The sequence below is a fragment of the Durio zibethinus genome, chromosome 14, assembly GCF_047325235.1.
Source record: "Durio zibethinus cultivar Kanyao isolate XHJ-2024 chromosome 14, ASM4732523v1, whole genome shotgun sequence".
Taxonomy (NCBI): Eukaryota; Viridiplantae; Streptophyta; class Magnoliopsida; order Malvales; family Malvaceae; genus Durio; species Durio zibethinus.
The window spans coordinates 23,848,664-23,876,018 of NC_143175.1; the positions used below are offsets into that span (position 1 = coordinate 23,848,664).

General features: G+C 33.9%; 4 protein-coding genes and 1 long non-coding RNA gene across 9 annotated transcripts; 2 read left to right on the plus strand and 3 right to left on the minus strand.

The window, feature by feature from the left end:
* Nucleotides 1-3,289: 3,289 nt before the first annotated feature.
* On the plus strand, nt 3,290-5,730 carry LOC111294018 (leucine-rich repeat receptor-like protein kinase PXC1). Its single transcript, XM_022887143.2, has 2 exons — nt 3,290-4,909; nt 5,020-5,730. Exons 1-2 carry the CDS (start codon nt 3,550-3,552, stop codon nt 5,697-5,699), a joined length of 2,040 nt encoding a protein of 679 aa, XP_022742878.2. The 5' UTR covers nt 3,290-3,549; the 3' UTR covers nt 5,700-5,730.
* On the minus strand, nt 4,959-6,206 carry LOC149515167 (uncharacterized). The gene is made up of 2 exons (XR_016327814.1): nt 6,066-6,206; nt 4,959-5,932 (listed from the first exon to the last, which is right to left on the minus strand). It is a non-coding gene; the product is annotated as an uncharacterized LOC149515167 (long non-coding RNA).
* A 169-nt stretch (nt 6,207-6,375) lies between these two features.
* LOC111294019 (uncharacterized) lies at nt 6,376-10,571 on the minus strand. 3 transcript variants are annotated; one of them, XM_022887145.2, is made up of 7 exons: nt 9,564-10,571; nt 8,957-9,092; nt 8,814-8,867; nt 8,629-8,720; nt 7,669-7,898; nt 7,355-7,525; nt 6,376-7,142 (listed from the first exon to the last, which is right to left on the minus strand). In XM_022887145.2, the coding sequence occupies exons 1-7, from the start codon at nt 10,217-10,219 to the stop codon at nt 7,045-7,047; spliced, it is 1,437 nt and encodes a 478-aa protein (XP_022742880.1). In that variant the 5' UTR covers nt 10,220-10,571; the 3' UTR covers nt 6,376-7,044. The 3 variants fall into 3 exon arrangements, with proteins under 3 accessions (XP_022742880.1, XP_022742879.1, XP_022742881.1); XM_022887144.2 differs by having other exon boundaries at nt 8,957-9,095; nt 9,564-10,528; XM_022887146.2 differs by having other exon boundaries at nt 6,376-7,119; nt 8,957-9,095; nt 9,564-10,458.
* Nucleotides 10,572-13,719: 3,148 nt separating this feature from the next.
* LOC111295673 (pyruvate kinase 1, cytosolic-like) lies at nt 13,720-19,914 on the plus strand. Of its 3 annotated transcripts, XM_022889269.2 has the most exons (17): nt 13,720-13,903; nt 14,015-14,111; nt 14,198-14,295; nt 14,660-14,815; nt 15,158-15,235; nt 15,409-15,540; nt 15,679-15,759; nt 15,843-15,914; nt 16,014-16,103; nt 16,430-16,574; nt 16,846-16,934; nt 18,111-18,206; nt 18,325-18,392; nt 18,612-18,711; nt 19,212-19,259; nt 19,419-19,478; nt 19,594-19,914. In XM_022889269.2, the coding sequence occupies exons 1-17, from the start codon at nt 13,835-13,837 to the stop codon at nt 19,744-19,746; spliced, it is 1,632 nt and encodes a 543-aa protein (XP_022745004.1). In that variant the 5' UTR covers nt 13,720-13,834; the 3' UTR covers nt 19,747-19,914. The 3 variants fall into 3 exon arrangements, with proteins under 3 accessions (XP_022745004.1, XP_022745005.1, XP_089600131.1); XM_022889270.2 differs by lacking the exon at nt 19,212-19,259; XM_089744005.1 differs by lacking the exons at nt 19,212-19,259; nt 19,419-19,478.
* A 1,070-nt stretch (nt 19,915-20,984) lies between these two features.
* Nucleotides 20,985-22,877, minus strand: LOC111295674 (uncharacterized). The gene is made up of 2 exons (XM_022889274.2): nt 22,736-22,877; nt 20,985-22,610 (listed from the first exon to the last, which is right to left on the minus strand). The coding sequence occupies exon 2, from the start codon at nt 22,554-22,556 to the stop codon at nt 21,123-21,125; it is 1,434 nt and encodes a 477-aa protein (XP_022745009.2). The 5' UTR covers nt 22,557-22,610; nt 22,736-22,877; the 3' UTR covers nt 20,985-21,122.
* Between the last annotated feature and the right edge of the window lie 4,478 nt (nt 22,878-27,355).

Genomic DNA, 27,355 nt, shown 5'->3' on the forward strand with positions numbered 1-27,355 from the left:
AGAAAATGCCCAAATTTGGTGTCTTCCTATAAAGGAATCACTCCATTAATCAAGCGGTAAAGATTGTTTCACATCATGTTCTGGTTTTGGTGTAATCATCTTAACATTTTTGTAGAAAATTATGAATGAAATTTTCTCTTTGTTCATTGATCATTGCAAAAAGAGTCAAGGTGTCTAGCAAATAATTTTAATGAGATTAACTAGTTACTATGATTTATGGATGATGTAAAGTTCAAGATTGAAAAAAAAAACATAAAATTTATTGTGTAAAAAAGAGATAAAAAGTTGGGATTTTAAATTTCAATAATCAAATTCAAATTTTGATATTTTTAAATAAATTTTTTTTAAAATATTGAATTCTTGGATATGTACTCAGTAATAGTCATATTTTTTGTTGAAAATTTGAAAACCCATGAGAAAAAAAAATATCGAACTGACCGCCCTCATGTAAGCCGAAGGAAAAGCCGAGTGGAAAATTATAACCCAACCTTATGCTTTGGATTTATAAGCCCAACCAGAGACACCCAAAACACCAAATATTTTTGGATTTTGTTTCATTTTCCAATGACTTATGCGATCAAAGAATAAAAGGGTTAAAAAAAAAAAAGGGTAGAAAAGGAGACAAAAGAAAAACATTTTCATTGGTGTGGTACACTGACTGCTACACTTTTGCCCTATCAACTGACCTTTGGGTGTGATTGGAGTGAAATAAAAGGAAATAACATTCAGACGACAATCCCGCCTTCAATCTCTCCTCTTCTTGTTATGCATGTTTCGTTATAAAAAGCAAAAATAAGTCCTCGTAATTTGTTTAAAAAAAAAAGCTGATGGTGTTTCCCTCCCTTTAACGACATCTATCATTGTATTTGTGTACCCCCAAAGGTCCCACCATGTGGCTTTCCAAAATTTCCACCATTTTATGCAAAATTTTTCAAGCAAATATCATTCATTTTAGTAGTGAGTAAAAGTCTAACTGGAAGTTTTATTAGAGAAATCAATGGAAAAACAGCCCTTGCTGAAGAGGGTTAAAATGGATGACAATTCTTTGTGCTTTACTAGAATCAAACGGATTTAAAGGCAGCCAAAGAACACCTGGTTGGAAGGAATTACAGTAGCAGGTCCTGAACAGGAGTTAATGGGATTGATTCTCTTTCTTAGATGCTTTGGAGACAAATGAATTTGGAAGTTGAGAATAAAGGACAGAAGCATCAAAGGTTATTAGGAGAGAAGTCCAGTCATGTTTTTGCTTTTGTTTTATTGATCGTGCTGCTCATCATCAGCCATTAATGGAAGGTCTCACCAACTTTGCTTTCTAATGACTTAAGTTTCAAGCTTTTTCCTTCTCAAGATAATAATGAAAGTAAAGCTAGGGACCAGCAGACAAATCTAATTAAATCCCTCCCTCTCTTTCTCTCTCTCTTAGGAATAACAGATATCCATAAGTTGTCCGAAGAAAGAATAGAGCAAGATCATGATTCCATGCCTGTTAAATTTGAATGTCACTACAAATAGAGCTCTTCCACAATGAGGATCCAAAGTAACTAAAAAACATGGATATATTTTACCTCTGTTACTAGCTAGTGGTCCATAATGCAACTATGCAAGTGGGGCTATGAAGATTTGGGTGATTTTTGGATGCTTTTGTTTTGATTTTTAACCCCAGAAAATAAAAAGACAAGAAAATTCCTGCTTTCCATATGTCCATACATGGGAGTAGTATTTTATGTTTAAACGAGAGGCTGAGTTTGAATTTGTTTGAATATCAGTAGTTTGTCTCAGGCGGCCAATCATGCAGCATTTTTCATAGGTCAAACAAGAGATTAACCAAAATGATGAAAACATTTGTATGCTGTATGCATACTTTAGATGACTAATTATTAATATCATTACTTTTACTTTTTCAGTCATGCCACCATAATAAGATGAGAAAAGTTCATCGACTGAGAATGCACCGACACCATCTTTAATCTTTTACAGTATAAAAGATCTTGCAATTACAGAGGAATGTAATGGAATAACAGAAATGGAGCTACAGTCCATATAAGCAAATTCGGAGCTTAACTCCATTGGATCATATAAATCTGATGTTCGGTTAATCTGAGATTCAAATTTCAGAACATGCAACCCTTTTTCTATTCTCACATTGCAACCTACTTCGTAAATAAAGGCGACATAATCAAATCCTGGTGAGTTTTGACTATGGAGATCTCAGATCTCTTGCTGAAACAAATACCATACATCTGTAAAGCATTACTCCCTTTTACTAACAGAAGTTGTTTTAGAAATGTGATTGAAGGCTAGAAATTCTTCATTGTCCTACTCCTTTTGTCATGGAAAATTATGGTCCAGATTTGATGAAAAACTTGGGAATAAATAAGGGAATTAATTGGTTATTCACGGATACATACAGCTTATGGTCAGCTCTCTGCAGCCTTTTTCTTTTGTGTTCTGGTAATAGGACACGCACTACTCAGCAGCTTATTTCCCCTGTAAAAGTACACATACGATTGGTTTTTCGTAATTACAATTCAGAAGTAGGAATTGGAGAAACAGAAGCCTACAGTTTGGTTGGGAGTACTTGTGGATCAGATGTGCTATAATCTTCTTTTTCAAGGCTAAAATAACTTAATAACTGGATTATCCTTTCCTAGAAATGGACAGGTAGTAACTATCAATACATTTTATGATAGACAAAGACAACGCCGCAAATACCAATCATTTGCATATCAAAAAGGTAATTAATCAGTTAAGACTTTCTAGCTAGCAAAGTGAGAGTCAACACTAAAACTCGATTACTAATTGTTGCAAGTTGCAACTACCATGAAATGTGAACAACTATACCTCCCTTTTATTTATTTATTTATTTTTTTAAAATAAAAGAAATCGTAATTTAAGATTTGAAGTAAAAAAAAAATACAGATATTGAAAATTGAAATAAGCTTTGTTACGGACAATGTAACATGCCAAAATCTTCCAAGTCTAATAGTGTTATAGGCATTCAAAAAACTTGAGACTTGAAAAACCCCCCACACCCTTGAAAACTTTGCAGCTTTGGTAAAAGAAAGAAAATTCTGGAAAATAAATCTAATAATAAAAAAGCAAGACGTCAAGCTCATGCTTCATGATCCTCACTATCATAGAATCCCAACCATGCAAGAATTACAGATACCCAATTTACCAATTGGTCATGAAAAAAGGTTAGATTAAAAAAAAAAAAAAAGGGTGTAGCTTCTGAATTTGGAACCTTTTTACTCATTCCATTTCTAAGGAGTAGAGAACAGCTATCATTGACACAACCACCCTCCTGCTCCAATTCCTATTTTCTATTGTTACCTTTAATTATATTTCCCTCTTAAAAAAAAAAAAAACAAATAGTAAAACAATAATAAACCCATCCCACCTTCAGTTCCCTCTTTAATCATTCCCCTTCCCCCCCCCCCCCCCTCAAATCCAAATCTTTCTCTTTCATAGAGAGACAAAATGCACTAGAACTAGTATTTAAAAAAAAAAAAAAAACCTCTTCCATTTGCTCTTCCCGCTCAAAAAACAATGAACTTCGCTTGTCAATTTCTCTTCTTCTTTCTGTCTACTCTTTTCCTTTCCCTTCTTCCACTTTCCTTCTCCTCTTCTTCTTCCCCAAACGACACCAATGCCCTGACTCTCTTCCGCCTCCAAGCCGACACTCACGGCAACCTCCTCTCCAACTGGACCGGACACGATGCCTGTTCCTCCACGTGGCGTGGCGTCATTTGCTCCTCAACTGGCCGCGTCACCGCGCTGTCACTCCCTTCCCTCTCCCTCCGTGGTCCCATCACCTCCCTTTCCATCCTCGACCAGCTACGAATCCTCGACCTTCAAAACAACCGTTTGAACGGCAGCGTTTCAACCTTAACCAACTGTACCAACCTTAAACTAGTTTATCTGTCCGACAACGATTTTTCTGGTGAAATCCCCCAGCAAATCTCGCAGCTTAAACGGCTTCTTCGCCTAGACTTATCCAATAACAACATACGTGGCAATATTCCTAAAGAAATCTTTGGTTTGAACCGGCTCATTACTCTCTGGCTCCAAAACAATGCATTAACAGGCCAAATCCCAGATTTTTCTTCTTCCCTTAAAAACTTAAAGGAGCTTAATTTAACCAACAATGAGTTTTACGGGCGGTTACCAGAGAGTTTATTGAAAAAATTCAGTGAACAAAGCTTTACAGGAAATGAAGGGCTTTGTGGGTCAAATCCATTGCCTGTTTGTTCCTTTACAGGGTCTCCACCGGTGGATTCATCGGCCCAGACAGTTCCATCCAACCCGAGTTCAATGCCGCAGACACCAATCATCGAACATGACAAAGCTAAGGGACGTAAAGGATTAAGCCCTGGTGCTATAGTTGCAATTGTAATAGCAAATTGTGTGGTGTTTTTGGTGGTGGTTTCTTTTGTTGTAGCTTATTACTGTGGAAGAAACAGGGGAGAGAGTATTTCCAAAGCCAGTAGCGGTAGTGGGAAAAGGAGGAGGAGTGGAAGTAGTTACGGAAGTGAAAAGAAAGTTTATGCAAACGGGGGAGCGGACAGTGATGGAACAAATGCAACAGATAGGAGCAAGCTTGTGTTTTTCGAAAGAAGAAAGCAGTTTGAGTTGGACGATTTGTTGAGAGCTTCGGCGGAAATGCTGGGAAAAGGGAGTTTGGGAACAGTTTACAAGGCAGTGCTCGATGATGGGTGCACTGTCGCTGTTAAGAGGCTTAAAGATGCGAACCCTTGTCCAAGGAAGGAGTTTGAACAGTACATGGATGTTATTGGGAAGGTTAAGCATCCGAATGTTGCGAAACTGAGGGCTTACTATTATGCTAAAGAGGAGAAGCTTCTTGTTTATGATTATCTCCCTAATGGAAGCTTGCATTCACTTCTTCATGGTAGGTTATCGTTTTAAGGAAATAGTTTCATTAAATGCATTGAGAATTATCCGATAAACTAACTTTAATATGAAAATATAAATTCTTTTGCTTTTTATGTTTGAAAACAGGAAACAGGGGACCGGGGAGGATTCCATTGGATTGGACTACGAGGATCAGCTTGGTGTTAGGGGCAGCTCGAGGATTAGCAAAGATTCATGAAGAGTATAGTGCACCAAAAATACCACATGGAAATGTAAAATCTTCGAATGTGCTTCTTGACAAAAATGGGGTTGCTTTGATTTCTGATTTTGGGTTATCTCTGCTTTTAAACCCTGTTCATGCTATAGCAAGATTGGGTGGATACAGGGCCCCTGAGCAAGCCGAAGTCAAGAGACTGTCTCAAAAGGCTGATGTTTATAGTTTTGGAGTCTTGTTGTTGGAACTGCTGACAGGGAGAGCTCCATCACAGTATCCTTCGCCAACACGTCCTCGAGTGGAGGAAGAAGAACAAGCAGTGGATCTTCCGAAATGGGTTCGATCAGTTGTTAAGGAAGAGTGGACAGCAGAAGTGTTTGATCAAGAACTTTTGAGGTACAAAAACATTGAGGAGGAACTTGTGTCAATGCTTCACGTGGGGTTGGCCTGTGTGGTTCCGCAGCCAGAAAAGAGGCCTACAATGACAGAAGTGGCTAAAATGATTGAGGATATCAGGGTGGAACAATCTCCTTTAGGGGAGGATTATGATGAATCACGCAATTCGCTTTCGCCTTCCCTTGCTGCCACGGAAGATGGATTGGCTGGCTACTGATCCAATAATTTGCCAGTGGTAAATTAATTACTTCATGGACGCTTTGTCATCTTCTTTTCTTTGATCTGCATGATCTCTCGCTGCGAATTATCACCATTTCTGGTTCTTTCTTAGATCCTTTTGTTTGCCTCGTCTTTCTTTGTAATATTTAAAGGTTTCTCTCGTTGTCGCTGGTAAGATCACTGCTGATCTTCACTCTAGGCAACCATGGTAGTTTTATTTAGACTCCAGCTCTGTAATGTAATTTTGACATTTTGAATTAGTTTATTAATTATTTCCAAACCAAAATCTTGAATTAGTATGCATCCGATGGCTTAATTCAGTGGCCGGAAAGCTGTGAAGTGATACTGGAAATATGTTCCACACCTGTGAAAGAGAGTAAGATTCCTCCCAATTCAGCAACCACTGGCATTGGATTCTCACCAATGTTTGCATTCCTGCTTCAAGCTGATCCTCCTATATAATCCGAAAGGCAACATTAATCTCCACCATCTATCATGATTCATACTCAATTCCACCATACAGAACTTTCTTATTCTTAATAAAAACACAAGCTCCATCCATGGTTTTATTCCATTCTGTTGGGTTATTGATCCCAGCCTGTCAGTACATAAGAAATATAGCAAATAATATCTAACGAGCTTTGATAGTATCGTCATGCACACAGTTTAGAATATACAGAAAATGGATGTATTGCAGAATATGAAATCACCAATTCCTGGTATATACATAAATGCTTCAACAATACAGTGCAGAGAGATGTTTTCTTGGCATGAGTTCTCACCCATCCATTTATTGACATCTCAGGATAAACAATGATACAAAATTGTAAGTGATCTCAGAGATGCATTTTTTAATTTGCAAATAATAAAATTTCTGGTACATGTTGCCATTAACAAGTTCAGCTTGTGGTGACTTCCTACTTCTAATTGTAATCTAAGATTACTAACGACTATCAGTGAACTACAACTCTCACAGACATGTATTCTAGTAAACCTGTAATGGTACATTGCAGCAACCATCTCCCACGGCTGATGTTTCAATAAGTTGATACCATTTGTAATACATACAAATAATATAATAGATATTGGCACCATAAGAGAATATAGATTGTGAATGAAAAAACTAGCTAACAGAATAATCAGTTATTGGCATTGTGGGTCAAAACCTGGCCTCCAAATGTTACAGCAGCATCATCTTCAAGTCAACAATCCACGCAGACCTCAGTCATATAAACACAGCAGCTGAATCTAAGGAAACACTTGTTACTAGAGTATATTAACAGCATCTGACTTAATATCCATGGTCACAACAACTACAAATGCATCTGGTAAGGGTTTCTAGATCAGCTTATCCTTCCAGTTTGATCAATCAACGTACCAACTTGGTCCCCACATAATGCTTTTGAGATGTTTCCAGGCTGAAGAAGATTAAACACCACAACTGTACCAAAGTAAATTGATTTAAACTGTAACATCAAATGGTAACCTCAGATCTAATAACTTCTATTGACAGCTATCATTAAGAATTTGGAAGAAGGAATACAAACACGAAGCACAAAATTAAATCAGTTGGACCAGCAATTTTATGGAAGTATCAGAACTAGTTGTCAGTAACTTTTATCAAATATAATCCAAGGCAACAAGAATACCAACCAGGAATGCCATTCTCTTCACAGAAGGTTAATGCCATCATGTCCATGGCTGTGGCACCCCTAGAGACTAACTCTCTAAAGGAGATGTGTTCAAATGTAGCATTGTTGTCCTGGGAGTGGCAGTCATAAACACCATCAACATTCGTACCTTTAAGGACTGCCTCAGCGTGAACTGAATAGATAGCAGAGATGTCAAATGTAGAGAACCAAAAAAAAAGTGTCTGCATGTGCACGTGTTCTGTGTCAAAGATGAAGGAGGAACAGAAAGACAGTGACATATAGTTCAAGAGATTGAATTGAGAGATAGAGCCATACTTTCTGAAGCTCGAATCGCTGCAGCTGTGTCTGTAGAAAAGAGTGGATTTCCAGTGCCAATGCCACCAAATATTACAACTCTACCCTTTTCAAGATGACGGATGGCCCGTTGCCGATTGTATGGTTCCGCAACCTCTTGCACTGAAAATGCAGTTTGAACACGCGTCTGAATACCCATCTTCTCCAATGATGATTGCAGTAGTATAGAGTTCATCACAGATGCCATCATGCTGCATTAAATTGCAGGGTCATGTTTTGATTAGTTTCGTAGTGAGACATGAACACGTATGTGCATGAACATGCACTTGAAGGAAGTAATTGCACTACAGATTCATCTACAAGATATTCATGTGATAATTTTCTTAACATATAAAAACAAGGTTTTTTATATGAATCTTGCAACTGTTGATTGTAACACCACCTTCATGTCCCTTTAACATCTCGCACAACTTTGTACACGTCGACATACTAGCCTAAATAGAATTAGCAATAACTTTCTGCTGGAAACCCAATCCTAACTATATACCACATATTTAACATAAATAATAAGAATCATATATCTTTCCCACGGTCAGCCCATGAATGATTGAAAGTCAGTTCACAAACAACAAACAGTTTGATCCTTTATTGTGACCATTCTATCATTTTATTCTGTTTAATTGGATAAAACAAGTAACAGCTTACATGCATCTTGGCATACATATACCACCCAATTGAAGTCATTTCCAGAAACAACCAAAATGTAAGTGTCTAAGCATACTCCTACACCTATCAAACTATCACAGGTAGTTACGTCAATTCACAATACAATGACAGCTATACATCAGCAAGCTTCATCTTACAAACATCATCCTAGGTTTAAGCGTTAATCTCTTTTGTGTTTTTTCAAAATTAACCCAAAGTTGGTTCGCAGATCAAAAAGGGTATACTCCATTGTGAGTTAAGCAGTGAACACATTACCCAATTTGATATGCAGTAGTTCTATCTAAGCCAGTTGCCGTAACCCATGTGTCTCCGCAAAAGAAATTGCGACCTCCAACAACTATTGCTACCTGGAACATCACCAAAAAAAAAAATTGCATGTCAAAAGGATGTAAACAAAAAACCATTGCATGTCATAAGAAATAAAACACGGTAATGATTACCTCTACACCATGGTGGCATGCAATTGAAACTTCCCTAGCAATCAGCACTGCCACCTGATAATCAGAAAGAAAGAGCTAATTAATTCAATATTGATAATGATAGCAGCCTAGTTCTGACCATATATAAGAAACTCATGGTGAACCTTTGGGTCAATATTGTGCGGACCGGTGCAAGCAAGAGCAGCACCACTAATTTTGAATACCACTCTGCGCCATTTTGGACTTTTGGACTTCATGCTAATTATCTGACCTACAGGACTCGGTGTAGCTGAAGCATATCTGCTGATAAAAATATAAATAAGGATATCAAATATCAGACAATCACAACGGTATTTCTATCATTATTAAAAAAAAAATAAAAAATGCAAATTAGTCCATACATTTACAATATAAATCTTTCCATTACAAGCCATAATCAAGCATATTAAAAGAGACAAAATTAGTACGACAAAACAATATAATTAACAAAGACTAACATGTCATTAAAACAACTAGCAAATATTATTATTCTTAAGTACTTCTAGCGTCATTTTTCAAATTAGACAACATTGAAACAACTAAGAAAGAGTGAAAATAATAATGTTTTGCTCACATTTTTCCAGTTAAATTTTATGTTGGTAATGATTACTTTTACTACACTTCATGGAAGCTCACCGCCACAACAACCTAATGAACAAACCTTAAAGAATTCAAGTGCAAAATTAGCAAAAATAATAACAATAAATGGAAATGATAACAAAATTAATATACCTTTTGGATTGTCTAACAGCAGTTCCTGGGGAAGAGCCGTCCTTATCATCATCAGCCACCGCCTTTACTGGCAGCGAATTTCCAACAATCTCCTCCATTTTCTTAAACCAAGGCCAATGACTCACCGTGATGCCGCCGTCACTCATCCTATGCTTCTCAAGCTTATACCTTTTCTTCAAATTATCAACCTTGTTCTTGCACTGTTCAACGCTCTTGCTCTGCTTCTCACATCGCTCTGAAACTGCCGCCGCCACCTCCTCCCAATCTCTCCCTCTCAGATTCCCTCTGTTCAGCTGCGTCAACCTCTCCATATACGCCTGCAATAAACATCCAATTGCGGCATCGCTCCATTCTTCTCTGTCTTTTCGATTCTCCGTCGTCGATTGCTTTGGTCTCTTCAAAACGCCGTCATTTATCTCCTCTTGATCTTTTCTCTTCTCGATCCGTACATCGGAAGACGTAGCGTTGTTGTTGTTGTTGTTGCCGAAGTTGGCGCCAGGGAAGGCGGAATCGGAGTCATCATCGCCTTCGTGGTTGCCGGGTGGAGGCGCGTGGATCTGCGTGTAAGAAGGGTGGTGGTGGAGGACGTGATGGTGGTTAGGGTTAGTTTGGTGGTGATCGAGGAGAGAGAAATCGTCGTCAACCGAAGAGGCCATAGGGGGGCGTTAGGGTTGGGGGAAAGGGGAACGGTTCGAACGGAAGACGTTAGAGGGGGAGGGAGCGACGTTGAGGGAAAAATGGGAAGGTGGTTTGACAGAACGTGATGGACCGTGACGGATAGAGACGATTCCGTTAAGTAGTAAAGAAAAGTTGGAAAAAAATCGGCACGTGGGCGGGACCCTTGTGGGTGACGGTCGGCACTCGGCATCTTTCGTTTTTATTTTGTCGGTGTTGTAAGGTCGTGGTTTGGTTAGATTTGATTTGATAAAATTGAGCTCAAAGATGGGCTTTTTCGTGGGTCTTTCATCGAAATGGAACCGATATTGATTCTTGATAAACCCACTCAACAAAAAAATGAATGGGCAAAATTTTATGCTTAAATACACGTATATTATTCATTCTTTGAGTTTTTATTTTATGCGATATAAATCATATAATCATATTTTATAAAAATTTAAAATATAAATATGTTTAATTTTAATAATATATTTAAAATTAACATTATTATGATGTATCATTATATGATTTATTTATAGTATACAAATTTTATATAAATATTTTTTTTTCTAAATAAAAAGTATAGTGCATACAAAACCTAAATAGTTGCAAAGTAATTTCTATTACTATTTTAAAAAACTGTTTTATTTTTTTCAAGTTGCTGACAAAATTAGAGGGAAGTGAATCGGTTATATTTGAACTTTTACTTGGTGGTTTCTAAACCCATACAATACCCAACACAAAACTTGTAATTTGGTCAATTAAAAGTTTGCCTTATGAGGTGACTTGACAATGGAAAGACCATAATTAGGATAAAAATAGTACATTATTATTTATAAATTATTTAAGTTTGATTTGATTATTATTAAATTAAACTCAAATTTAGATAATTTGATTTATTAAGTGAGTCAAGTTTAAGTATTTTAATATTCAATTTGATTAAATTATGAGTTTAATTAAAATTTTATATTTTAATATATATTTTAATTATTTTAAATAAAAAAATATTATATTATTCATACATATATATATTCAAGTTTAAATTCAAATTTAAATACAAATAAATGAATTTGAAGTCAAACATGATAAATAAATTCATCTTTTTTATTTGATAAACAAATTTAATCAAATTAATTTGAGTCGAATTTTAAATAATAAATTTCGAATCGAACTTAAACTTATTACTTTATTTATTCAACTCGATTATGCCTTTAACTATAATTAGTTATGACTTAAATTTGATCACTTTACATTTACCTCCGACATCAATGAGATGGTGAAACGATCTAGGCTTTTGCCACTTAGTCTAACCTATTAATAAAAGCTTTTAGATTTTATTTGGTTGAGTGATAAAAAAATAAAAACAGAAATAGAGGAAAAAGAATAATTAAAAAGATGTAATTTTTTTATATAATGTTTAGTAAAAAAAAATGAAAAAGTGGAAAAAGGTAATTAAATTTAACTTCATCACTTATATGATAAAGTTGAAAAATAAGAAAAAAATAAATTAAAAATTATATCATTATATCATCATACATTTTATAAGTTAAATAAAAAAATAAAAAAATTGGATAATTTTATAAATATCCACATTTGATTTGCACATCTCTCCATTTTTTTTGTCTTTTCAATTTAAAATGATTTGATTTTATGAATAAGAATGAAAAGAAGCAATTTTATTTTAAAATTTTCTTACTTCTTTCTCATATAAAATACACTTAAAATTCATTATTTTAACTATTTCATATATATATATATATATATAGAGAGAGAGAGAGAGAGAGAGAGAGAGAGAGAGAGAGAGAGAGAGAGAGAGAGAGAGAGAGAGAGAGAGAGAGAGAGAGAGAGAGAGTTTTTTTTCCACTTTTCTATCATATAAAGTCTACGCTTATTGTTGGTAATTCTCTCTAACAAGATTACTTACCGTTTTAAGCTGAAAAACAAACTGTTTATATTTATTAATGATGATGAAGGTTCTAATTCATGAGTCACGGCAAAGAAAACAAAATTTTCTTTGGATGAATAGATGGTCGCATTCAACACATGACTTTACGAATGAAGATGAATCGATCGTCGCATTCAACACATGACTTTGCAAATGAAGCATTCTTCATTCTTTTTCTTTTTGGTTATTGACAATGACAAATGGAACATTCCTTATTCAAACCTTTGTCATGGGGCTTTGTGCCATTGACTTGGCATCGAGCGGTCTTTAGAATAAATAAAAAAAAAAAAGTTTTTTGCCTTGAAAACTCATGGGATTTGATTTTATTAAACAAAGGAATAACATGTGACCGAACATTAAATTATAATAAATATTTAATTTAATATTTAAATTTGAAAAATTTAACGAGCTTTTTAAACTATGAATTTATTATTTAATATAATATTTACATTTAAAATTGTTTATTTCAAATGATGATTATTAGTTAATAAATAATTTTTTAAATATTATATTACTTAATAAATTTATAATTTAAATATTATATTATATTTTATCATAATTTAAAAACTACATGTGATTAAGATTGACAACCTAATTAGTCATCTGATCTTTTAAAATCGATATTTTTTTTAAATTAAGTTTTGGATCGAGTTGGATAGGATATTATTAAGAAAAAATCGAGTTTCAATTTTAGATAAATTCGATCAAATCTGATATAATATTATATAAAAAAATTATTTTTTAAATTTTAATATATATTTATATTTAAAAAATATTTTATTAATTTCAAATCGAGTATAATTTATAAAAAAATTAAATCGAACTAAATTTAAATATAAAAAAAAATTTTTAAATCAAACTTAAAATAACAAAAACTCATCTCGATCTGATTCGTTTTTAATCTTACCGGCGACGGTAACCTATGTTAAAATTCGAGATTGGGCCTAAACCACTTAAGGAGCCCATAGATTCACACCTTCCGAATCAACTCAAAAAAACGTGCCCAACGAAACACCTCTCAATACCTGTACTAAAATGCAAAAACGACAGCCCATAGGATCTGACCCCTGTAGTTGGGTGTTTCAGTTTTCTGTTAGCTCCCAACGTTTCCTTGTGCGGAAACAGCTTCCTACCATATTCGGTTCCAAAATCTCTACAACGCTTCCCGCTCCTTCGACAACTTACTAATCGACAACTCCGCCAAAAACTCGTGTCCCTATTCTTTACAAAACTGCTCGCCTAGTCTCCAAGCACTACTATCAACTCCATCTCCCAATCAAAACCATTCGTTCCCAACACGCGCAACGTGTTTGAGTGGCAATGCGACTTTAAGCTATACCCTTCTCCAAGAAACGGTAGGTCCACGCTTCGGCAAACCTATCAGACGTCTTGCCGTTAAGAACCAACGGCTTGATATTCGCCACGTGTAAAATGGAAATAAAAATCGCCAAACAGTGAAAATAATAAAAAAGGAAAAAAGTCATCTGCTTGTGGTGGACGCAGGTTTCCTTTACTTCGTTCAATAAAAAGGAGACGTTTGCTCAGAACAATATCATATTCGTTGGTTCAAGTTTTTACGAAGGCAAACGAAAAAAACAAGCCTTATTCCTCTTAACGCTAGAGCTCTTGAACAAAGGATTTTTTTTTTTTTTTGTAATCGGCGAAAAAAATGCATTCGGGTCATGTGCTTCTGGAAGAGCCAATCAGGATGGCTTCAATCCTGGAGCCGTCGAGGGCTGTAAGTTTCATTTTCAATATAAATAAATCTGTTTAGGCTTTTGTTTTTGTGGGAAGCTGATCGGATCGTAGTAGATATGGAATCTGATTCGTTTGTTGTATTTTTTTTCAGAGTTTTTTTCCGGCAATGACGAAGATAGTGGGAACTTTAGGTCCGAAGTCTCGATCCGTGGAGGTTATTTCTGGTTGCCTTAAAGCTGGAATGTCTGGTACGGTATCTGCTGCCTCACTCTTATTTTTCTTATTAATTATTACTGTGTTATTGGAACTAAGATTTAATTTTTTGTTTTGGCAGTGGCTAGGTTCGATTTCTCGTGGCACGACCCGGAATATCATCAGGAAACTTTAGAAAATCTGAAGGCTGCCGTTAAGATCACTAAGAAGCTTTGTGCGGTATATTCTCTGTGTTTTGGCTGATTTTTGTTAGTTATATAACAGATATAACTTTTGTTTGCTTCCTGTTTGTTTGTTTGTTTCTCATCTGTCTTAATGTTAAATTTTTGTTTAGCAGGAAAAAAAAAAATTGTCATTTTTTTAATGGTTTTTTTATATTATTTTAGGGTATTTTTTGTCTGAATTTTATGAGTAATTTTATGCCTTACCCGAGACGAAGGAAGGTGCCTTTCACTGAATTTTGAGTGTGGCAAACAATGGGTAGTTTTGTTGTTACCGTAGTACAGATGGTTCTTTGTCTGCTTTGATGGGATAATGAAATTTAAGAAAATAATGTGATTTCTATTTGGTTTTTGCCTTTCAGGTTATGTTGGATACAGTGGGTCCTGAGTTGCAGGTTGTTAATAAAAGCGAGAAAGCTATCTCACTTCAGGAAGATGCTACCGTTATTTTGACCCCAGATGAAGGACAAGAGCCCTCTTCAGAATTATTGCCAATCAATTTTGATGGACTGTCAAAGGTAGTCCACTACCTCTCATTGCATTTTGTGTTTCCCATGTTTGCTCTAAGAAAGTATCTCCATGAGCCTTGTTTTTTTGCCATTTGGTTCTGAAGTTTTAAATATAAAATGTTTTCGACTATCTGGTCCTATTGTACGTTCATGGCTTTATATACTGCTCTTCATTAATTAGTGGTTGGGAGGCTTGAATTGGCTAGTGCAATGCTTATAGATTCTTGAAAGGAGAAATTTAGTATGTCGTTTTTTTTTTTAAAGTTAGTTCAAAGGAATTTGTATTTGCTGGTGGTCGCCCTGTTTCTTCACGCAATCTTTATGACAAACCATTTAATCTGTATTTTGCAGGCAGTGAAGAAGGGAGACACTATTTTTATTGGTCAGTACCTGTTTACTGGGAGTGAAACCACATCTGTATGGCTGGAGGTAAGAAAAGTGGAACTAGAAATATGAGTTTCTCTTTCTGATAGCGTTTATGTTAGGATCTTTTGCTGTTATTTTACTACCTATTTGTTGGTTGATTAATTAGGGAATTTGAACTTTACAATTGGAATTCCTATGCACCTACCATTGCCTAAACTGTGACTGAAATTGTGTAGGTTGGTGAGGTACAAGGAAATAATGTGGTTTGTGTGATAAAGAACTCTGCAACATTGACTGGGTCTTTGTTCACTTTGCATGCCTCTCAAATTCGTATTGAGTTGCCTACCCTCTCTGACAAAGACAAGGAGGTAAGGTTGCCCTTGATTTTTTTTTTTTTTCCTTTTAATGAGTAATGGAGAAAGTAATCTCTCTCATAGTAAGCTCCAGCTTGTTGCCCTGATATTTTCCCCAGAGTACCTTTTGTGACCTGCTGATGCTTACTTCAGGTTATAAGTTCTTGGGGAGTTCAAAACAAAATCGACTTCCTCTCACTATCATACACACGACATGCGGAAGATGTTCGCCAAGTAAGTATTGCTTTTGTGTATCCTTATGTGGGTCTTTTAGAAGTTTCTGCAGTTCTCTGATTGCTCTTACATGCTTTTTGTAGGCTCGGGAGTTCCTTTCAAAGTTGGGTGACCTCTATCAAACACAAATTTTTGCTAAGATTGAGAACATAGAGGTGCATTACATGTTGTATTTGCGGATAACAATGAATATCTGGGTTTTGATTTCACATGCTGTGAATAAGAATTTGACATCAATGTTTTTCATTTTTCAGGGATTAAACCATTTTGATGAGATCCTACAGGAAGCAGATGGTATCATTCTTTCTCGTGGAAATTTGGGCATTGATCTCCCACCTGAGAAGGTCAGTTTTGAAACTTGAACCAGCAGTCCGTTGCTGGTGGTAAATTTCTTATTATAAAATATGCAAGTTGTTTATATAATTACTAGAGAACTAATCTGCTGAGGACTATTAATACGATGCATTATTTTTTCTGCAAAATGTTTATTGTTGAATGGGTTAAGCGGTCTGTTTCATCATTTATGACTTTACTTTGTAAATGCTTATTAACAGCCTTGGATTCTTGGTCCTAGTTTTAAATGTGTGTAATTTAGTTCAATATGTGGATTTAGTGCATTTATGGCTATTTGTTAGAGCTTGCTCCTAATTAACTTCCCTTTTCCTTAAAGGTGTTCTTATTTCAAAAGGCTGCCCTTTACAAGTGTAACATGGCTGGAAAGCCTGCGGTGGTAACTCGTGTTGTGGACAGTATGACTGACAACTTGAGGCCAACTCGTGCTGAGGCAACTGATGTTGCCAATGCTGTTCTTGATGGTATATGCTTTATTGTGGACATTTGCTCCTTTGGTTTTCGTTCATTGATATATCTTTCAAATTATTTATGATTGCATGCTATATGTGATGAGATTGCACTGATGAAAATTCTCTTAATTTGTTCGTTGGAGTTGGTAACTGACGAACTGTTTCTAACAGAGAAACAAACCTCTTTCTGTTGTTTAATGGTTGTTCCCCCTTCCCTCCCTCCTTCCCACGATACGGGGCTTAAACCTCTTTTTTTAATTTACCCATTTTCTGATGGCTGCAGGAAGTGATGCTATTCTTCTTGGTGCTGAGACCCTGCGTGGATTGTACCCTGTTGAAACCATTTCTATTGTTGGCAAAATTTGTGCAGAGGTAAATTCTCTCTATGGCTCGTAAATTTGCATAGTTGAATCTTTTGACATATGCAGCTCCAATTTTGGAGACTTGTAGCCTTTTTGTCCTTTAACAGACTGTTTATAATCCTGAAATATTCTAGGCTTAGTATGCTTTTGACTTACAAGACTCACTAATGTAGACTGTTTAAAAGTTACTACTGCTTGGTTGGGGCCTCGTTATCCATCTTTCTGGGTTCATAGGGGGTAAAATATACTGCATTTTTTCTGTTTTTCCTGGAAAGCTGTATCCTTGTGGATGAATGAAGTATCCTTCACAATGATGAGAGTCATATTCTTACCTGTTTCTACAGTCAACTTATTGTCTTAGGCTATGGTTTTACTTGTTTTTTCTCAAGTCATATATAGACCTGGCAATTCGTGTCATCTTGTTGTGTAAAATATTATATTTGTGTTATGTTTTATGCAAAAAATCACATGTCACAGTTTATGCTGACACGAAAACATAAAATATAATTTTTTGGTTTTATTAAACCTATTTATGATTTTTCTAAAGTTTTAAGCAGTGTTATCTTCGTGTTCTTTATTCGTATCGTTTTTGTATCATGTTACCGTGTTGTGTTTCAAATTACCAGGTTACATATTCATACCCAAAATGGCATAACACTTTCAAAACCTGTTTTTCTTGTATTCTTTTATTGGTGACGAACCCTTCTGCAGAAATTTGATTTTGTATCTCAGTAACCCAAAACCTGTGCATTGGTGCTCTTTTTATGCAAGAATGCATAATTCATGCATCAACTTTTGGTTTGGAATTCAGACACTTTATGTTTGCTGTTGCATGGAGCATCAACCACCCATTAACTTGCCATGCATGTCAATGAGATGGATCCCTTAATGTTTTGGCAATAACAGCAGCAACAACAACACATTAAGCCTTATGTCCCATACTCTGGGGTTGGTTGTATGAAAAACCAAATAAGAGAATCAAGTTAGATTGTAGTTTGAATCTTCTTGCGCCACTCATTTCTATCAACAACCACCTTTTCATCCAATTTCTTAACCATCATATCGTTTTTTATCCAATTCCTTAATGTTCTAGCAATGTTGAAGTAAAAAATTGTGAATATTTCTGTTCCATCTTTAAAGCATTTTGAATCCAAGTTTTTTCATTTTTTTCTTATAAATTTCATAGGCAGAGAAGGTATTCAACCAGGACCTGTATTTCAAGAAGACTGTCAAATATGTTGGAGAGCCAATGACCCACTTGGAATCCATTGCTTCCTCTGCGGTATTTGTTCTTCCCAATGCTGCTCTTCTGATGCATGATTTTATCATTATATCATAGAAGCCTTTACCAGCTTTAGTTATAGCAAGTGTGTATCTGATAGGCTGAATTTCCTGTTTAGGTACGGGCAGCAATCAAGGTGAAGGCATCAGTTATTATATGCTTCACATCCTCAGGGAGGGCTGCAAGGTACACATTGCTATATGGTCAATTTTAATTATGTGTGAGCTTTTCTTTTCTTACCCCTAAGATTTACTTTCTTTTTTTGGGTTTTCCCTTTTTCGGGAGGAAGGGGTGTTTATTGATATAAACTTGTTGAAGATGTACTAATTTCATTACTAATATTCTACATTCTGTAGTCCTTGATTCATTTATGGGTTTTCTGAATGTATTCCACGTATATACCAGATTGATTGCAAAGTACAGGCCAACAATGCCAGTTCTCTCTGTTGTCATCCCTCGGCTTAAGACAAATCAATTGAGGTGGAGCTTCAGTGGGGCCTTTGAGGTATGTCATCTACCCTGAATCCTGGATGTTTCACGTAACTGCATAAAGGTTTATTTTGTTGGTTTTATAGTCTCTGTCATATTGCATGCTACCATGTCCCAGAAGTGTAAAAACACACTCCTTAATTGTACTAGTGTTAGGAAAGTGTTAATTGGTTCCATTGTTCTAGTTCAATTTGTTATATAGGAATTTTATAACATGCTTTAAAAAGAAAAAAATTCTTGAATTAAGAAATGATTTTGTGTTGGCTGGTCTTTTGAGCCCTTTGACTTGTTTGATTTAGTAGAACTTGGTGGATGACCTGGTTGTTGATGGAATGCCATCTTAATTTGTCTTCACTTGAAGTTTTATGTGTTGGTGATTTACTCTACATTAATACAGAAAAAGCCTCCTTTCTAATGCAATTTAATTTTGTCATTAGTGCCAGAAGATTTGTTCTGTTTTATTTATTAATCTTGGTTTTACCATTAAACCATTGGTAACAACTGTCAGTTTTTCAGATGCAGTTAATAATGCCTTGCAGTAGTCGTCTAAAAGAAGAATTTGTGGTATAATTCTGGTGCAGAAGTCTTAGAAGTCGGAATATTTTTATTCTAAACTTTAATTTATATTGCTAGTTAATTTGTAGAAGTTTTAGTCTGTTTTTGGAATGTTTAGCCCGGCTTATAAACATGCGTTGATCCTAACGGAACTATCTTATCCTTCAGGCAAGGCAATCCCTCATTGTCAGAGGTCTTTTCCCTATGCTTGCTGATCCACGACATCCTGTATGTAGTGCTTTATGTTTAATTTTAACTGTGTTTTTTAAATCGGAAGGAAGCTTCTATCTCCGTACATTTAGATCTTACTCGGGAACTTGTGTCATCCTGCTTCATTTTGCAGGCGGAGTCTACAAGCGCAACAAATGAGTCAGTTTTGAAGGTTGCACTTGACCATGGGAAGGCTTCAGGAATTATAAAGTCACATGATCGAGTTGTCGTTTGCCAGAAGGTCGGGGATGCTTCTGTCGTGAAGATTATTGAGCTCGAAGATTAAAACTAAAACATTTTTTGTTAATCTACGAGTAGGATTTTGATCTTTGAAAGCTGTGAGTGAACATTTATTGCTAGCAACTGCGAGTTATTGTCTCCAGGTTTTCGTGAAAACATGGATTTGAAATGTTTTAAGATTATATGCACTTATTCGATCTGGTAATTTTTTCTAGCCTATAAGCGAAATGAATGCCCTGGAAAATATGCCCCATGATCCCTATTTTCAACTGATGCGAAGGTGAAGCACATTTTAGTTCCATTTGATTCAATGGATTTGATTTTTTTATTTTTCTGTTGTCTTGATTCAGAGCTGAATAAAGATGGTGGATCGGTTGAGACACAGCGGAATGCCATGCATATTGTTTTTAATTTTGCTCTCTCATGCCACTATTGCTTACTATTTTCAACCTTCCGTTGTGCGCATTTATTCTAAGAGGGCGGGGGGATTGATCCCTCTTGGTTAGTCTCGGAGCCTTGTAGGGATGCATGCAGAGGAGCTAGAGCGAAACTGTAACGTCAACGCTGTCGTTTTCTTTGTTTTAAAAGTCAGCTGGTTACCTTCTCTGTTCCCGTCTTCTTAGGAAAAAACACGAGACAAACTATCTGCGCGTGGAAATGAAAAAGATAAAGGCGCCTCTGTCCACGCATCAAAAGTAAAAAAGGCAAACAATTTTCAAATAAGTGCCTGTGGCTTAATGGAAAAGAAAAGATCAAAGGCGTGATTTTTTTCAGATCTTTCTAAATTCTCCACGGCCTTTGATCTTTTCTTTTCCAGATTTCTATTTCTTCCTTTCTAGATTCTCCACGGCCTTTTATTGGACGCAATTTTTTATTCGCACGAGGTATTCTTTATATTTTTTTCTAAATTCTCTTCATTGATTTTGCAAGATTTAACATATACTATTCTATTTTTTAAATTCATTTATTTCTCGATTCTCCAGAATTTTAGACGCCAAATTTTCGTTGTCAGTCCTTCTGGATTTTCCGGGATTTAACGCACTAAATTGGCATTTTGTATTTTTTTTTCTCGTTTGTTGCTGGAAAATGACAAGGCTAAAAGGCTTGTAGTTAGATTCCTAAAGACCACTTCACCACAAGTTTTTTCTCGGATGAGACCCAAAAGACTTTTTTCCCCGCGCACCTCCTCGACATTATTGCTGATGATGGCATTTTATATGGTCAATTTTTTTCATAGGCTTGGGTACAAATACAACATCTTTCATGAGGGATGCAAGATTGTAATGAAATAATTCAAATATTAAATAACTAGATTTCATAAACAAAATTAAAAAAAAAACAAAACAAACCAATTTTTCATATAAAAGTATCAATCTGATCTAAAATCTCTATCTAATATGACCACTATCATATGTTACATTTTCATCCAGTCATGCTAGATGGGTCTCCCCTCTTGTCAGATGAATGCTGCTGAGGCTGATGATGGTGCTGAAGAAGATCAATCAACTCCAACTCCTTCTGCCTAACAAGTAGCATCATTCTCTCGTTTTCGAGCCGCCTTCTTTCATTTTCAAGCTTTGCTTTCTCCATTTCCCTTTCTTTCTTGCTACTGAATTTCACCCACTTGAGCCTTTGCTTCTCAAGCTCGAACGCTTGGTATTGGTAGCTGACTTCTTGCTCCTCCAATTGTATTAGTCTCATCTTCATCCAATGCTTCTTCTCCCAAGCATTCTTTGTTCCATCTTGTATTAAATTCACAACTTCACAGCTCAATTGTTGCATCAATGGTGTTAATGACATTGCAAATGCTCCCTTTCTTGGCCTTTTAAGTGAAGACTTTTCATCATTATCTTCGTCATCTTCCTGACCATGTCCATTTTGGCCACTTGAGTGACCATCCATTGCTTCTTCATCGTCCTCAGAGTCATCATCTTCTTCATCATCCTCTTCTTCACTGCCTACTTTAGTCAATTTCGATGCCTCCGTCTCGATTCTACCCCAATTGCCTGCAATTTGAGCATTATCCGATGAATGGAGGCATCGTTGTTGTTGAGAGTGCTGCTGCTGAATCTGGGATGTCTCAGTGGCCACCTCTGGTGAATGATTAGCACCACCAGGCCCAGCAGTTGCACCGTGGCCACAACTATTATGATAAGCACACATTTCCCTGAAAAACAAGTGCTTAGAATTCAACAATTTTCTAACTTCTTCTTTCATTTTCGGAGACAAATCCATTGTATCAAGCAAGCTTTGATTCTCCACCACCCTACAAGCTGTTCCTTTACCAAGTATATCATTAACCCTCTTATACCTTTTATTCAAATCATTGAACTTGTCCTCACATTGTTGTGGTGAAACATAAAACCCTTTCTCCATCATAGCCCTAGAAACCGACTTCCACTTTCCTTTCTTTTGTAACAATCCACCGGCCTTTTTCTTGCCAGTAGGATCATTCCCTTCTGATCCAGCTTCATCACCAATATAATAAACTGCCATTATAAGTAGCCTAACCATGCTACCAGTCCATTTCATTCTTTGCCATGGAGAAATTTTTCTCTTAGCATCAGCAGTGCCATCATCAGGAGTAAAACCAGGTTCATCTTCATCACTAAGAGGGGATGGTTGTTTGGTTTTGGAAGAAAAAGTGTAGCCTTGTTTAACAGGTTGCTGGTGTTGCGAGTGATCAGTTTCATGATGAGAAAAAGCAACCATTTGTGGGTGATGATGTAAGTGATGTGGGTGGGCACTTTGGGGGTTTTGAGGTGGTTGTTGTTGGGGGTGTAATGGCATTTCAAGGCCTAACACTCCTGAGCCAATCCCAAAATCCACCCCACCAGGCAAACCATTAGTTTCCATTCAGAATAATAATAAAAACAGCTCCTACAAGAATTATTGGAGATCTCGAAAACCCTGTGGAGGTAAATGTCATTGGCTACTACTTTTTTCACTTTTCCTGAATTCTTAACAGACACACAAAACATAAATTCCTAACAGGCAATAGATTCAAGTGTTAGAACTAAAAAAAAAGGACATACCCAGTAAAGAACTGACTACCATTGGGTTGTAACAATCACCTGCCACCTGAAAACTTCTCTTATACACCCAGGAAAAAGGCTGTTCCTGCCCTTCCTTTAGCTTTTCAATAATGTAAAAGAGAAAAGAAAGATGAAGAGAGTTAGAGGGCAATATGCGAGATATAGAAAAAGATTAAAAAAAAGACAGAGTGGTATACAGAGAGCGGAGCAGCCGGTTTTAGTTTGGCCAAAAATTTTATTTCCTTGTGCTGTGATAGAAAAACTGGCCCATGGTTTTGGTTTTGGTTTTGCATCCGCTTCCAGCCAGCACTTTAGATTTAAAAAAAAAAAAAGAAAAGAAAAAATTTTGAACCCACAGGATTTTCAAAAGTAGGGTGGAAAAGAAAATGACTTTAAATACTCACAATATACCAATAAAGTATTGCATTTTTGCTCCATTATATGATTTATCTTCAATTTTCATATTAGGCCAACTTAAAAAAAAAAAAATCCCATCTTATATATATTTTTTTCATGTTTTTTCTCTTCTTTAACCAAAACATGAAATTATTTTATAAAAAGCTGACATAATAATTAACAAATGCTAAAAATTAAGGTTTCATTTTAGATTTGTTAGATTTTGTGTACAAAGCAATTCTCAATAATTATATTTGATAAAAATTTATTCATGACATCAAAAATTTTTTTATTTACAAAGAATATCATAAATCAATAATATAAAAAAATTTTAAAATTTAATTTATTAAATATCATTTTTTAAAATAAATGAACGAAACAATGGCACTAAAGCTCATATTAGTCTCTAATTTGCTGCATTACTTTTTGGACCGACGTATCCGATGCTTACTTTATGTTAACGTAGAAACAAAGTTGACCACACCTTATTATTATTATTTTTTTATTGCTGCTTGGTTTCCATTGAACTTAAAAATAATCATCATTTGCATAAAAAATATGGTCCATTAAATTTGGTATTAATCCAATAAAGGCCCATGGATTTGTTTGGGGAGATCAACCTTCTTTTCCTATACTATAAAAAATAAATATTAATACATGACAAAATATATTTCAAGGAGTGACCCAAGTCAGTCTTTCTTGTTTTTCAACGAACTTCTACCAAAACAATTGATTATAGGTGTGAATTATGCGATTCATTACTAAATTTGTCACTAAAATTTTTTAATTAGAATTAAAAAGATGTGACATGGCAGCTTAAGAAATATGTCAAGATTTTTAAAATTTTAATTATACTTTAAAAAAAATGTATCATTCTATTAATTTGACAATAAAAATTTTAAATTATAATGTTAAGGGATGTAATAAATTTTCAATATTATTACACATTATATTAATAGTGGAATAAAAAATTTTACTGGTTTAAATTTTATTTTTGTTACTAATAATGGAGGATTAGTTCAAATATATTAAATTACAAAAAAAATAATAATGCACTATAATAGTACTAAAAAACTAAATTTCCATATCTAGTTGTAATTATTAAAATTTTACAATTATCTTTGACAAATTTCATATTTTAAAAATATTGTATAATTATTTCATTAACTTTTGAATACATTTTTTCAATATAAACAATCAAACTATTATTCAATAATTGATGTTGATTGGCCAAGAAATCAGATAATTAATAAATTCGGATAAAAAATTTATTATTCATGATGGATTCAAAGCATATATAAATATTATATTTTGAATATTTAATATTCAAATTTATTTAAGTTTTAATAAATAATAATTGATATCCGAATTTATTACTATTTACATACATAAAATATATAAAATTTTATATTATTAGAAAGTTTCAAACTTTAAAATTTTATTTTTTTTATTATTAATTAATAGTGAATTTAAAATTTAAATTAAATTTTTATTTATTTTATATTTTAATAAAAATTTAAATAAAAAAATATTTTAATAGATTCAAATATTTAAATTGATTCAAATTTAAATAAATATTTAAATGAATTCGGATATAAATATTAAATGAATTTAAATACAAATATCTCAAAAGTAACTGATATCGATTATGTTGCCTGTCATATATTTTACAACCGGGGTAACACAATCAGACCTTTGAACCAAGTCTCTCTTTTTAGGCCATGGGGTTGCCATTTTGACCCAATAGGTACCCTAGGGGGCCTGGTATATTCAAATGGGAAAAAAAAATTCATGGGCCTCAATAGAAGGATGATCCATTTTTCCTCCTTCAAGGTTTCCAGGAAAGGGAGCCCAAAGCACAAAAAATTCTTTGAAAGTGAGTGTATTTGTGTGAAAAAAAATATAAAATTTGAATAATAGTTTCTTACTTTCTCCCTCTCCTCTTTGAACTTAAACTAATGATTAATATGCATTATTTTATCTTAGCATTTTTTTTTGTTTTACCACCGGATGAGAAAAAAAAATTTTAAGTTAGTAAAAATTTGTTTATTTAATTCGAATTTAATAATTTTAAAAAATATATATTTTTTATAAATTTTTAATGAATTTAAATTTAGATAATAAAAATATATATTTAAAAATTTTATTTTTTTCCCACTTAAATCAAGTTTCTGTATCTTAGTATGTTTAGTTAGATGTCGAGATATATATTATTTTTCAATAATTGGGTCATAGTTTTGAATTCTTAAAGAAGACGTGCTAATGCAAACACATTGCAAAATTTTTTAGGTTGCAAGTATTTCTAGAAAGTCATGTGTTTCACACGGCGGCATTAGAGACATTAAAGGAGACAAAGACAATACAACTTAAGATGTGCAAGCCTGCTTTGTTCGAACTTTTCTCCCCCTGGTTAAGCATTGCCATGTGCTCCCAACTTCCTGTCGTTATATTGGGGATTTTTTTTTTTTTTAAATTTTTTATGTAAGGCCAAGCAACTGCAAGTGTTAATCTAGAAAGTTAAGAGCCAAAAATATTGTCATTGCATTTTATTAAAATTTTCATATATATATATATATTTATAAGGAGTCCCAGCTTAGGAATAAAAAAATGTTATAAATATTGAAATTAAATTTTAAATTTATTAGATATTATTTTTTAAAATTCAAAAATTATGTTAAATATTTAAATATAATTCAAAAGTTATTCCTAACATTTAAGTCCTTTTCGAGGTCAGCCTCACGATATTAGAAAACTGGTTACAGCTGGTTGGCAATCATAAAACAAATATGGGGCCATAAAATGTCCTAATCAAGGGCCCTTGACAGACAATCCGGTCGATGCTTGTAATTGAACGGTGATCCAACCACTCTTGGATGGTGAAGTCATAAAGTTGATGTTATAGGCAAAAATGGATGTGTAGCCATTACATATAAAATTGCCAATCGCAGCACTTTGGAATTTCTTTTCCTGACCTTTCAGTATGGAGTTCACTTTACACTTGCATCGGGCCCAAAAAAAAAAAAAAAAAAGTCTCTATATCTATCATAATCAATGCACGTGCAAATTATATAATTCATGAAAAAGTTTCATATATTATAAATTATGATAAATATTTTATTAGTATTATCTCAAAATTATAGATGATGGATGATTGATATATAGTAAAAAAATTAAGATTTACGTCATGAATAATTATTAAATTATTATAAAATGTTTAATTTTAAACACAATATTTAAATTATAAATTTATTAATTAATATTATACTCATTTTTTAATATCAATGGCTCCAAAGAATGACATTTTAATTAATAAATAATTATTTAAATATGATATTAATTAATAAATTTATAATTTATGTATTAAATTAAAAAATTTTAAAATTTAAATATCATGTTAAATATTTTATAATAATAAAAAGTCATTCATGATATTATTCAAAAAGATTAATATAAGATATATATATTTTAAATAATTAAATCTAATCTTCCTTCATAATATTACATAAAAAAATATATATATCGGTAGTGACAAAATATAAATTTATATAAAGTCACAAAATCAAATTGACTAAAAAGGAGAAAATCATAAATATAAACAAAAAACAAAAGTTCTCTCATTTTCATGACGTGATTTACATCCAACGACCCGAATTTCTCCAAATCCCCAAATACCAATTTAACAAAATTTTGCTTTGTTGGCTTCTAATTTTTAATTTATTAATTAATTTGATATAGACTTCAAGGTCTAGTTTTATTTCGGGGGATCGTTCAACGTGGCTGTCTTATTCAGTATTAAAACCATGACAAGACAAGAAATCCAACCTTTTTAATTTGCAAGAGACGTAGTTATTGTCTAATTACACTTTTCTTATTGTTGGGTTATACTAATTGCTGAGTAAAACATTAAAGCTTTATAAGAAAAGAAAAAAAAAATCAAAATCATTGCACAATGAAGATATTTTATTGTATATTTTTTTTAATAAAAATCATAATTTAAAAATAAAAAATCAAAATTATAAGTATTTAAATTTTAAATTAATTAAATATTATTTTTGAAAAATATTTACATAAATTCATCGAACATATTCGATTAAATTAAGTATTTAAAATAGTTTAAATTAAAATACAAGGATTTGTTCAAACTAAAAAAAAAAAAAAAAATGTATCAGACTTTTCCATAAAAGCAAATCAACTCTTGTTATCTTGCCCTTGAACCTCATTTTA